Below are 14,567 nucleotides of genomic sequence, written 5' to 3' on the forward strand. Positions count from 1 at the left end.
GCTTGTGACCTGCTTCTTTCTGGTGTCCGCCCAGTGTATGTCCATGCGTTAAATAAAAGAAAACTGCCCCAGCATCTTCTTCGGTGAGTGCTGCTACTGTTTCTTTATTGAACTGTGTTACCACTATGGATACATGTTGTATAGTGAGCACCACTGAACACATAAATATCCAGTGAAACATTGTTGAGAACCTACTCTGGGACTTGGTACCGATCATTCCTTATTTTTTGTTATATTGCTAAGACATGCCAGCTCTTTATAATCACAAGGGACCAATGGGATCCCCCTCTGATCTGGCACGGCAGCCCCATGTAAAAGGGTATACACTTTAGAGACGAGTCAGCCCAAAGGTTCTTGATATTACTTCTGGTCCTCCAAGATTCCATATTATTTTGAAGTTTTGCGTCACAAACAAGAGATCAGAAAACTCAGCGTCTGGAGCTAAAAGCTGGATATTCACATGAAGAGTCGGATCAGCAGCGTATACCTGAGGATTCGTATTGCTCAACATTGTAGTAAGCAAACACAAATACAGGAAACATAGAGAAACGGGCAATGCTTGAACCCTTACCTCTGTTTGGTTCCTGGTATACCTGGACCTTGCCAAGCTCAACACCAAGGCGTCTGTAAAAGTTATGCAAAGAAAACCCTGGTAAGCAACCCATGCCCAGTGTTAACCCCATCCAATAAGACAGTGACTGTAGGGCAGGGATGAGGAACTTTGGGTCCTCCAGCTGTTGCAAAAATACAATTCCCATCATGCCTGGACAGCCTTCAGCCTTCGGCTGTCCAGGCATGATGGGAATTGTATTTTTGCAAAAGCTGGAGGACCCAAGGTTCCCCACTCCTGCTGTAGGGCATGGAGGGCAATCTGGCCGCTATGGAAACTTTTAATAGAAATCATATACCAAGTGATTCCACATAATACTAGGGAATTGCTTATAGTGCAAATGCTTAACACTGCTGAGTGTTAAAGAGGAAAGGAGGACAGGCCTGACACCAGTGACTGCGTATTCTGGAAGGCAATGTACTGATGCCGGCTGTGTTTGTGTGTCAGTAGTGGAGACAGCAATAATCACATGTTGTCAGACAATCTCATCTACAATGACGGAATGTATGGGAACAGATTAAGAAGGAGCCAAAGCAAAAAGGAAAAAGTAATCAAACCGAAGGTCAGAGGGAACGACAGGACGGAACGTCCCCCCTCCCCCCTCCCTGTATACGTACTCTCCAATCTTCTTGGCCAGCTCTATACAGGAGGCATTGGAATTGGCAGAGAAAAGGACCAGGCCACCCTTGGTAACGTTCATCTTGAGCGAGTGTATGGCTGTCACATGCAAACGGCAGGACCAGCAGTCCTCCTACGGGAGAGAAGACGGTAGACTGAGGAAGGGAGTACCACACATATACAGGAGAAAGCATTATACCACTACACACATATACACTTCTAATACATAGGAGTCAGTATTATAGTAGTTATATTCTTGTATAAAGGAGGCAGTATTATAGTAGTTATATTCTTGTATATAGGAGCAGTATTATAGTAGTTATATTCTTGTATATAGGAGCAGTATTATAGTAGTTATATTCTTGTACATAGGAGCAGTATTATAGTAGTTATACACGAACTGGAGAGAATGGAACCGCTGCACATCCCATCTATGGCTGATACTAATGCCGCTAGGCCTATATTAAAAATCAACACCAGAGTGTCTGTATATGAATTGATCAAGCCATATTGCCCCGTGTACCACCGCGCAGGTCCTCTGGTCCACACGGGTCCCTACGCTAACTCCACACCGTGTCGGTCAGCGACCGCCAACCCCGCAAAGCGTGCACGTGCAGGGGAGGGAGGCCATGGAACGGCCCTGCAACCCCAATGTCACAGGACCAGACCCAAAAAGCCCCACCATAACCCAGTCAGCACCACCGGCGGGGAAGGCTGCCCCCAAACGACACAAGTATGGATATGGTATTACACTTACCATTGCTGCTCTCACAGAATGGGGAAGTTATAGTAGTTATATTCTTGTATATAGGGGCAGTATTATAGAAGTTATCGGATAACAATAGGAAGAAATTGCTCCAGCACTCACCAATCTTAGAAGCGTGCAAACTTTTTTCAGTCTTTATTACTTCGCAGGGAGGGGGTGGTAAGGGGTGATGACGTGACTGAGAAGATTGTAAGTCACATCATCACCCCTTACCACCCCCTCCCTGCGATGTAATGAAGACTGAATAAAGTTTGTACGCTTCTAAGAAGATTGGTGAGTGCTGGAGCAATTTCTTCCTATTGTTATCTCTTACCTGCTACTGTGTCAGTGCACAAGTAGCGCCCCTCTGCTAGCCGCAGATACCATAGGACTCCTTAGTGACTGTGACTATATGAACAGCGGCTGTGCTGACACTTGGTCTCTATCCTGCATATTATAGTAGTTATATTCTTGCATTTAGGGGCAGGATGGAAAAAATAATAATTTTGTAGCTTCTGGAACATGATATTTGTGGTGCACAGTATATATAAAGGGTTAAACACTTGTAGTGAAAACAAACAGATCCCGGCATCGGTAAACAATATCCTCCGGCTAAGCGGTGATGAAAAACCTGCTCTGGCCACGTGTACGCTGCTGTTATTTACACCTGCAAAACTGTAAGTGTCAAATGAAATATGTGTAAGGTTCAGCGAAAACCGGGACAATCTCATTAGAACTAGAAACGTGTGGCGGGAACTGACAGCACAATCCGAGCACTTTATACCAGCTAAACACACATCAGGAAAACTCACTACTGATTGTTATGTGCATTTAACTACAACCATTGTCCGTCTACATGGAAACATGGCCCTGTGCTATACAAGACTGGGGACATGCTTCAAGCTATGTATAAATGTGGTGCAAAGCCATATATACTTATCCTGTATTATACCCCAGAGCTGCTCTCACTATTCTGCTGGTGGGGTCACTGTGTACATACATTACTGATCCTGAGTTACATCCTGTATTATACTCCACAGCTGCACTCACTATTCTGCTGGTGGGGTCACTGTGTACATACATTACATTACTGATCCTGAGTTACACCAAGTATTATACTCCAGAGCTGCACTCATGTATAACCCTCTGCTATCCCCTGTACTGACATGGTGTTGCACATGACACACTGTAACATTGCTGGGGATTGTCACCTTCCTCATGCAGAGCAATGACAATAATGCTGCCACATCCGCTGAGGGTATAGTGTGAATGCGTAGCTATGCAGTGCTAACCCTATAGTAAGGAACGATAGATACACAGTGTGTGTGTATATATATATATATATATATATATATATATATATATATAATATATATATATCTCAAGGCTGCGGCCCATCCATCAGCTGTTTATAGAATAGGAAACAAGGAGTATTGATGTGTAGCTGCGTCCTGGAGGATGGCAGGAATCCATTGTGGCTTCATTATGCTGCAGGCGTGCGGTGACACTACACAGACCCCCCCCCCTCCCCCCTAATATGAAGTTCTTTGCACTGTGTAATAAGCATGTGACCGATAACCAGAGTCATCCTATCAGTAATACAGGGAACACCGCGTATTCTCGGCCGTTGCCCTGTAAAAGCTGAGGCAGGCAGTAAAGTTCATCCTCAGAGCGGAAATCGCTAGCATCACCCTTTCCTGTCCCGACCTCCGCTCTCACTGTGCTAAGTCTATGTCTCCTGCTAAAAAAACAAAAAAAAAAAAAAAAAACAACAACTGTCAACCCGGCCTTAAAGGGGGTGTCCAGATCAGAGAGTTGCTCTTTCAGGATCCTCAGAATTGAAAGGGAGAATAAAGGAGTATCAGTCCTGTTCTGTATTACACAGACAACTGATTCATGTAAATGGGCATTGTGTAATGCTTCATGTCTCCTGTGGGGGCGCTGCAGGGAGGATGAACACTCACAGCCAGCTCTCAGTAGATCACAGGGCTTACCTTGCGATCGGCTTATTGTCAGGCAGGGAATGTCCACAGAGGACGTTGTCTTTAAAGGGATTCTCCACTTGGATCTAGTGTGACTACTTACAAACTATTGTACCTCCAGGTAGCAGAGGTATAATGCAGAGGATCCTGTCTGACAGTCTCAGTGTCATGGACACAACCACTAACAACCATAGGCTTTTATATGGTGTTTCCCCTGCAGCAGTCCGTCTCCGGTTACCCAACACAGACTGAACATAGTCACGTACAGAGCAGAAGAACACTCACTATCAGCTATGGTGTCCATGTACGTTACATCAACCTGGCAGGACGAGACACAGCCTACAATACCTATCATACTGTGTTTTTGAAGCACCATAGACACTGACCTCATATGTGCAGCCCCCTCTATCTATGGGAAACAATTCATCTCCGCCCCACCGGTCACCATATCATCCTCTATCCTCTGAATACTCCTATAAAGAAGTGACTGAACCTATGGATGTCTCAGAGACAACAACCACTAAAGCACAAACCTGCGACGGTCCTGAACATTACATGCAGATGTAGGCCAGTGTGAGCAAAGTGCTGCTTTAAACACTTGAAGCATGCAGGAAAGCAAAATGCTGCAAAAGAGAGAAAGATCCAAGGCGCCTGCAATGGTTAAACATCAGTCACCGCCCCCCTCATCATTATTATTATCTGGGGTTGAACCTTGCAGAGTTCTCAGGAAAGTTTACGATTATTTTGCAATGGGAAACAAAGCGAGAAAGCAGCTGAGCAGCAGTAATGTGACTGCAGAATGTGAACAAGGGTCACCCCATCCTATTGTACATCTGACACTGATGGATACAGAGAGGCAGAAGGTGGAAAGAATACGTATTGTTCTGAGTAATAACCAGGCTTCAGAGTCCCCGTAACAGCAGCCGCAGCCGCCCTCTATGGAGACGTGAGCACAGGGGAGCGAGCGGGAGTACAGCACATTGATAAGCCTATCACCGCCAGGTTAATGTATCACCCATCACCTTGATCCAAAGGCCAGAAAAATAACATACAGGCTGGAGACACGGGGGAGGGGGAAGATTTCCAAGAAGTTAAAGGGACAGAGGAATAAGCTCTGAGCAAAGATCAATGCCATACGGAGGGGTTGTGCAATATGGTGAAACCAATAAACCATACTGCGGCCTCACACCTACAGACCAACTATACGCTGTAGGAAACAGCCCGGCCAACCAACACGCCGCGGGGAACGGCCCGGCTAACCACACACAGTAGGGAATGGCCTGGACAACCACAAGCCGCAGGGAATGGCCCGGCCAACCACACACCATAGGGAATGGCCCGGCCAACCACGCGCCGTAAGGAACGGCCTGGCCAACCACAAGCCGCAGGGAACGGCCCGGCTAACCACACACCGTAGGGAAAGGCCTGGCCAATAACGCACCGTAGGGAACAGTCCGGCCAACCACACGCCACAGGACAACCATACGCTGCAGGGAATGGCCTGGACAACCATTTACCACAGGTAACAGCCATTACATGCTGTTCCATGGGAATAGTGGACATACAGGGATAGAATAGACAACTGATCACCTCATTGTCTGCAGATCCCCACACAGTCCCTGAAGCACAGGAAGAGCAATGTCTCTTTTACTGCAAGTTGGCACGCTTAAATAATTTTGCAGCAGAGCAGGAAAGCGAGCCATCGACCTTAGCAGGACACCAATGCTGTAAACATGTGTCTGTACGCGCAGTATGAGGCAGATCCAGCATGTAGGCAGCCATTATTGGAGGTTACACATTAACCTCGGAAATGTCCCAACATATGGAAAAAACTACCAGCCTCAACAAGACCTGACAACCCCCAGCGTGCCCCGACAGGGGCAACACTACAACCCCCAGCGTGCCCCGACAGGGGCAACACTACAACCCCCAGCGTGCCCCGACAGGGGCAACACTACAACCCCCAGCGTGCCCCGACAGGGGCAACACTACAACCCCCAGCGTGCCCCGACAGGGGCAACACTACAACCCCCAGCGTGCCCCGACAGGGGCAACACTACAACCCCCAGCGTGCCCTAAAAGTTACAGGATGTCTAATGCAATACTACAGTTCTAACCGTGTCCTAACAGCCACAGCCGCTCCAGCTATTGCAAACTACAACTCCCAGAATACACAGACAACAGCAGGCTTACTGTTACAAAACTACAAGTCCCAGCATGTCCTGACAGCTGCATGTTCTCTAGCAATCGCAAAACTACTGTCCATGTCGGGATTTGAACCTAGGACCCGAGCGCTGCAAGGCAACAATGCTAACCAATGCAGGAGAATGATGGGAGTCATAGTCTTACAAGAGCTGAAGAGCCGCAGGTTGGTTATCACAAAGTCAGTCAGATCTAGAGCATGATGGGAGTTGTAGTTTTTCTGTAGAGTCACAGGTCTGTGGTCACTGCAGGAAAACCCAGGGGAGGAAGGAGCCCCTTCACATCACATCATAATACGAACTCGTGACCGTGTGCGGTCACTGGGATGTATGTCACTTGTTGTGCTCCTCCGGCAGTAAGCACAGGCAGTCAATAAGAAGGCTATGGGGGACGGGCACTGATCACCCACTCACCCCTGTGGTTACCAGTATACACAGACACTTCCATGTTGGCCAATATTGTGTCCAGTACTAGTATAGTTATATGTCTTTGTCTGGTTGGATTAGTACAGCCGGAAAAAGCGCTCCAACCACATGACAGCCCACACTCACTAAGGAGCAACCAATGCCATCTCCTCCTCTGAGGGCTTCAATTCATCCAAATATTAGTCACCTATGAGGAATACCCAGCCCGGCATGCACATCTCATAAGGGATCATATACGACTGACAGGACCCCTGTATACGTACTGGGACCAGCATGTGACTGAGATCGCACTGCCATTGAGTTTAATATGGAGGCCTCCAGCGGACGGCCACGGGCCAAACCCAGCCGCTCAACACCCCACACATCTATCTATTGATTTGTTATTGTATAGAAAGAAATTGTTTCCCCAAGGACACTTCTATGTAGACGCTGGATGTGAGGAATAGATGAGGCGGCCATCCTGTAAATCAGCGGCTGACAGATTCCTGGAGGATGACGCCTGACAACATTTCAGGGAAGCGAAGGATTGAAATATAGTAACAGGCGGGAAAGCACAACACCGAGCTATGTCACCCACCGACTGCCAGGCAGTGGCACATCACAGAGAAATCACGTGATCAGGAGCCGAACACCCACCCCCCAAATATGTCCGCAAGAATCCTCCCAAAAAATATATGTCTGCAGAACAACCCTCACCCCAATATGTCCACAGTGCTCATCCCCCCCCCCCTCCAAAGTCTGCAGAACACCCCCCCCCCCCCCCCCCCCCCCCCCCAATAAGTCTGCAGGAACATCCCATCCCCTCCAAAAAAAAAGAAACCCGAGCACGTCCCCATTACTCACAGTGCTCATCCCCCGCCGTGTGTATACAGGTACTGGCTGTATGACATCAATTACTGAATATAATGGCTGCAAGAGACGGGAAACCAGTGTCCCCTGGGCTCTGCAGATGGACGGACACTTTGCTCTATAGACGTCACTGGTGGTTACCTGCGCTGTATCTGTATATATCTGTATGGCCAAAAGAACAACGGCCACTGCTAAATATAATAGAACAGCTCTACATGTAGCTGTCAGAGGAATACTGCAACTAATACAGTAATGATACCTCAGGGAGGCAGCGTGTGCTAGTTACATAGACTCCATAGTGAGCGGGAGAGACACCGTCCCAGAGAGAGAGAGAGACTCCACACCATCCCAGTGGCCAGAGAGAGAGAGGGGGAGACACACCATCCCAGTGGCCAGAGAGAGACTCCACACCATCCCAGTGGCCAGAGAGAGACTCCACACCATCCCAGTGGCCAGAGAGAGACTCCACACCATCCCAGTGGCCAGAGAGAGACTCCACACCATCCCAGTGGCCAGAGAGAGACTCCACACCATCCCAGTGGCCAGAGAGAGACTCCACACCATCCCAGTGGCCAGAGAGAGACTCCACACCATCCCAGTGCCCAGAGAGAGACTCCACACCATCCCAGTGCCCAGAGAGAGACTCCACACCATCCCAGTGGCCAGAGAGAGAGACTCCACACCATCCCAGTGGCCAGAGAGAGAGACTCCACACCATCCCAGTGGCCAGAGAGAGAGACTCCACACCATCCCAGTGCCTAGAGTACATATATTACAGACCCAGGTGACCCCCAATTAGCAGCACACCTGTGCACACATGGCAAGTACCTCCTATTCTTCCCATTCTACCTGCCGGAGCAGTGGTAAGTGATAAGACCATGTTCACACTTGTGTTGCTTGGTGGCAGCTTTCTCCGCCGGCAGAGCCTGCTGGGTTTGGTCCTGTGACATTGGGGTTGCAGGGCCATTCTATGGCCTCCCTTCCCTGTTTGTGCTCGCTTTGCGGGGTTAGCGGTCGCTGACCGACACAGTGGTGAGTTAGCGTAGGGACCCGTGTGAACCAGGAGACCTGCACGTGGTACATGGGGCAATATGGTTTGATCAAATTATATATCAACATCCTGGCATTGGTTTTTAAATGTAGCTGAGAGGCATTAGTGTCAGCCATAGGTGTGATGTGCAGCAGCTCCTTTCTCTCAATGTCCGTACATACATTACTTATCCTGTACTGATCCTGAGTTACATCCTGTATTATACCCCAGAGCTGCACTCACTATTCTGCTGGTGGGGTCACTGTGTACATACATTACTGATCCTGAGTAGCATCCTGTATTATACTCCAGAGCTGCACTTACTATTCTGCTGGTGGGGTCACTGTATACATACATTACATTACTGATCCTGTACTGATCCTGAGTTACATCCTGTATTATACTCCAGAGCTGCACTCACTATTCTGCTGGTGGGGTCACTGTGTACATACATTACATTACTGATCCTGTACTGATCCTCAGTTACATCCTGTATTATACTCCAGAGCTGTACTCACTATTCTGCTGGTGGGGTCACTGTTTAGCACTACACAGTGACCCCACCAGCAGAATAGTGAGTGCAGTTCTAGAGTATAACACAGGATGTAACTCGGGATCAGTCCAGGATGAGCAATGTACCAGCAGAATAGTGAATGCAGCTCTGGAGTAGTTCTGGATGAGTATAGATATGATGTGCGGTATTACAGCAGGGAGCTCTGGTTTATTTCCTAGTGTTTGGAGCAGCACATCAGACACATCCCCCTGAATAATACATCTATCCCGATGTCAGGATATGACACAGAGCTGAAAGCCAGATACAGACACAGCAAGAGGCAGCGATGGAAAATATTGAAATCACTTGTCTGGGCAAACAAATCACCAGGACATATCGGATCCTCTGCAGGACGGAGCTGTGAGCTATGGAGACCCGGGAGGTGGCGGCTACAGGAAGGAGCCTGGTGAGGGCGCTGAGGCCATGAAGCGGATTATATGACTAGAAGTTTTGGGCTCAGACAACACTTGCACCGCACTCTCTATGTTTCTTTAAAGGTGGCAAAAATATTTTTCTTTCAAATTACCCAGTTTCAGAAAGTTGTTATATAGATTTGTAATTTACTTCTGTTTAAAAATCTCCAGTCTTCCAGTACTTATCAGCTGCTGTATGTCCTGCAGGAAGTGGTGTATTCTCTCCAGTCTGACACAGTGCTCTCTGCTGCCACCTCTGTCCAGAGCAGCAGCAAAACCCCATAGGAAACCTCTCCTGCTCTGGACAGTTCCTGACATTCCGGACAGAGGTGGCAGCAGAGAGCACTGTGTCAGACTGGAGAGAATACACCACTTCCTGCAGGACATACAGCAGCTGATAAGCACTGGAAGAGTGGAGATTTTTAAACAGAAGTAAATTACAAATCTATATAACTTTCTGAAACCAGCTGATTTGAAAGAAAAAGATTTTCTCTGGAGTGCCCCTTTAAGTCACCACGGGGGAAAAAATCTGACATACTCTATAAAAAAAAATTGACTGTAATACAGCAACAATAAAGCGCAATGCCATCTCTATGACATCTTTTAACATGAGTTGCCAAACTACAACTCACATGCTTTGGCAGTCAGGGCATGCTGGGAGTTGTAGTTCTGATAGTAATGGAGAGCAGTGGTTTATACGGTGCCCATATCCCAGCAGCAGATGCACCAGTAATAACCAATGACTATTTGCCTTATTTTCTTTGCACTAAAGCATTGTTCATCCTGGTCTTCCTGGTTCATGAAGACTGGACTCAGACTGAAGACTCAGGAGGTTTCATTTTGCAATTTTTGTTGTCTATGTTTCTATTTCAAAAACAGGAATAGATCCCAACAGAGGGAAGTAGCAACTAACATGTGCTCTCTGGAGAGGACGGAAGCCCTCATATTAGGCAGATACCGTCTGTAAGGGTAGAAACACACACACCGTATACGCAGCGTATTTACTACTGCGATACGCAGCAAATACGCAACAAATACGCAACAGATTAGATCTAAATAACTGAACACAGCATCAAATCTGCTTCTGATCTGCTGCGTATACGGCTCACATGACTCCACCAGCAGAACAGTGAGCACAGCTCTGGAGTATAATACAGGATCAGTAATGTACACAGTGGCCCCACCAGCAGAATAGTGAGTGCAGCTCTGGAGTATAATACAGGATCAGTAATGTACACAGTATGTACACAGTGACCCCACCAGCAGAATAGTGAGTGCAGCCCTGGGGTATAATAGAGGATCTAACTCAGGATCAGTAATGTATGTACACAGTGACCCCACCAGCAGAATAGTGAGTGCAGCCCTGGGGTATAATAGAGGATCTAACTCAGGATCAGTAATGTAATGTATGTACACAGTGACCCCACCAGCAGAATAGTGAGTGCAGCTCTGGGGTATAATAGAGGATCTAACTCAGGATCAGTAATGTATGCACACAGTGACTGCACCAGCAGAATAGCGAGTGCAGCTCTGGAGTAGAATACCTCATTTACACAGCGGATCAGTTTTCTATGTAAATGAGTCTTATACATAGCTATAAATCTCTGGATGTACTTGCGGTAACATTGCAGTCATTGTGCCAGAACGCTCTGGATCCATACGGCACGTTCTAGAAGTGTATTAATATCTTGCTTCCTGGCCAGAACAGCAGCATGAACAGTAGGATCATGAATTACAACCACTTCCTTCTAATGCACATCAGACCACAGCAGGGACGGCAATTGGGTTATTACAGAAATAGAGAGTGCATACAAAGTGGTGCAGATAAGAGCCGGGCGTCCTGTTGTCACTTAACCCTTAAAGGGTATAACCTTGTCAAGCCTGCATGTTATTACCGCCATACCTTCTCTAGACTCACAACACAACTACAGGAAGACGGCTCCATGACTGACCCAGAGATAGGAGAAGGATCAGACTACACAGGGTTTGTAGTCTGTTACCATGGAGAAAATGTATCAAATGAAGAATGAGGCAGTTGCCCATAGTAACCAATCAGATCCCAGCTTTCACTTCTGAAAGGATATTAGTTTTATTAGAAACAATGTGATTGGTTGCTATGGGCTCCCCCTGGAGCTGTATACACAAAACGGTAGATTGCTAATCATGACTATTTATGAAGGTAATTTCTTTCTAAATATATATAGACATAGATTAAAAAAATAAATAAAATGAAAAAAAAAAAAAAATCCTTCCTGTACTAATAATTCTTTTGAAACCTCCAATCACATTATTGGTGTGTAAAAGCACAGCCAGCATCAGCCATGTAACACACGTGTAATATGTGATACACAGAAATAATATGGTGGTACACGACACATGTATAATAGGTGTAAAGAACATGGCTGAGATACATATATACAGTATATCCCACACACAGCACTGCCGGTATATACATATATACAGTATATCCCACACACAGCACTGCCGGTATATACATATATACAGTATATCCCACACACAGCACTGCCGGTATATACATATATACAGTATATCCCACACACAGCACTGCCGGTATATACATATATACAGTATATCCCACACACAGCACTGCCGGTATATACATATATACAGTATATCCCACACACAGCACTGCCGGTATATACATATATACAGTATATCCCACACACAGCACTGCCGGTATATACATATATACAGTTTATCCCACACACAGCACTGCCGGTATATACATATATACAGTTTATCCCACACACAGCACTGCCGGTATATACATATATACAGTATATCCCACACACAGCACTGCCGGTATATACATATATACAGTATATCCCACACACAGCACTGACGGTATATACATATATACAGTATATCCCACACACAGCACTGCCGGTATATACATATATACAGTATATCCCACACAGCACTGCCGGTATATACATATATACAGTATATCCCACACACAGCACTGACGGTATATACATATATACAGTATATCCCACACAGCACTGCCGGTATATACATATATACAGTATATCCCACACACAGCACTGCCGGTATATACAGTATATCACACACAGCACTGCCGGTATATACATATATACAGTATATCCCACACAGCACTGCCGGTATATACATATATACAGTATATCACACACACAGCACTGCCGGTATATACAGTATATCACACACAGCACTGCCGGTATATACATATATACAGTATATCCCACACACAGCACTGCCGGTATATACATATATACAGTATATCCCACACACAGCACTGACGGTATATACATATATACAGTATATCCCACACACAGCACTGCCGGTATATACATATATACAGTATATCCCACACACAGCACTGCCGGTATATACATATATACAGTATATCCCACACACAGCACTGCCGGTATATACATATATACAGTATATCCCACACAGCACTGCCGGTATATACATATATACAGTATATCCCACACACAGCACTGCCGGTATATACATATATACAGTATATCCCACACAGCACTGCCGGTATATACATATATACAGTATACCCCACACACAGCACTGCCGGTATACACAGTATATCCCACACACAGCACTGCCGGTATACACAGTATATCCCACACACAGCACTGCCGGTATACACAGTATATCCCACACATAGCACTGCCGGTATACACATATATACAGTATATCCCACACACAACAATGCCGGTATATACATATATACAGTATATCCCACACACAGCACTGCCGGTATATACATATATACAGTATATCCCACACACACAGCACTGCCGGTATATACATATATACAGTATATCCCACACACAGCACTGCCGGTATATACATATATACAGTATATCCCACACACAGCACTGCCGGTATACACATATATACAGTATATCCCACACACAGCACTGCCGGTATATACAGTATATCACACACAGCACTGCCGGTATACACATATATACAGTATATCCCACACACAGCACTGCCGGTATACACATATATACAGTATATCCCACACACAGCACTGCCGGTATACACATATATACAGTATATCCCACACACAGCACTGCCGGTATATACATATATACAGTATACCCCACACACAGCACTGCCGGTATATACATATATACAGTATATCACACACACAGCACTGCCGGTATATACAGTATATCACACACAGCACTGCCGGTATATACATATATACAGTATATCCCACACACAGCACTGCCGGTATATACATATATACAGTATATCCCACACACAGCACTGCCGGTATATACATATATACAGTATATCCCACACACAGCACTGCCGGTATATACATATATACAGTATATCCCACACACAGCACTGCCGGTATATACATATATACAGTATATCCCACACACAGCACTGCCGGTATATACATATATACAGTATATCCCACACACAGCACTGCCGGTATATACACAGTATATCCCACACAGCACTGCCGGTATATACACAGTATATCCCACACAGCACTGCCGGTATATACATATACACAGTATATCCCACACACAGCGCTGCCGGTATATACATATACACAGTATATCCCACACACAGCACTGCCGGTATATACATATATACAGTATATCCCACACACAGCACTGCCGGTATATACATATATACAGTATATCCCACACACAGCACTGCCGGTATATACATATATACAGTATATCCCACACAGCACTGCCGGTATATACATATATACAGTATATCACACACAGCAATGCCGGTATATACATATACACAGTATATCCCACACACAGCACTGCCGGTATATACATATATACAGTATATCCCACACAGCACTGCCGGTATATACATATATACAGTATATCCCACACAGCACTGCCGGTATATACATATATACAGTATATCCCACACAGCACTGCCGGTATATACATATATACAGTATATCACACACAGCACTGCCGGTATATACATATATACAGTATATCACACACAGCAATGCCGGTATATACATATACACAGTATATCCCACACACAGCACTGCCGGTATATACATATATACAGTATATCCCACACAGCACTGCCGGTATATACATATATACAGTATATCCCA

At 45.9% G+C, this 14,567-nt stretch overlaps 1 protein-coding gene across 3 annotated transcripts in view; it reads right to left on the minus strand.

Moving 5' to 3' along the window:
• Positions 1-14,567, minus strand: part of PRPSAP2 (phosphoribosyl pyrophosphate synthetase associated protein 2) — a 36,319-nt gene that overhangs the window by 21,014 nt on the left and 738 nt on the right. The window contains exons 1-3 of one of the 3 annotated variants that reach the window (XM_069984215.1): positions 4,489-4,509; positions 1,228-1,361; positions 572-624 (exon numbers count right to left, since the gene is read on the minus strand). In XM_069984215.1, the coding sequence (XP_069840316.1) occupies positions 572-624; positions 1,228-1,310 (136 nt within the window). In that variant the 5' untranslated portion in view covers positions 1,311-1,361; positions 4,489-4,509. Of the gene's footprint in view, positions 1-571; positions 625-1,227; positions 1,362-4,488; positions 4,510-14,567 lie in introns of those variants that run through there. The other 2 variants (XM_069984214.1, XM_069984217.1) reach the window with 2 other exon arrangements.

This window comes from Dendropsophus ebraccatus, chromosome 9 (genome assembly GCF_027789765.1).
Source record: "Dendropsophus ebraccatus isolate aDenEbr1 chromosome 9, aDenEbr1.pat, whole genome shotgun sequence".
Taxonomy (NCBI): Eukaryota; Metazoa; Chordata; class Amphibia; order Anura; family Hylidae; genus Dendropsophus; species Dendropsophus ebraccatus.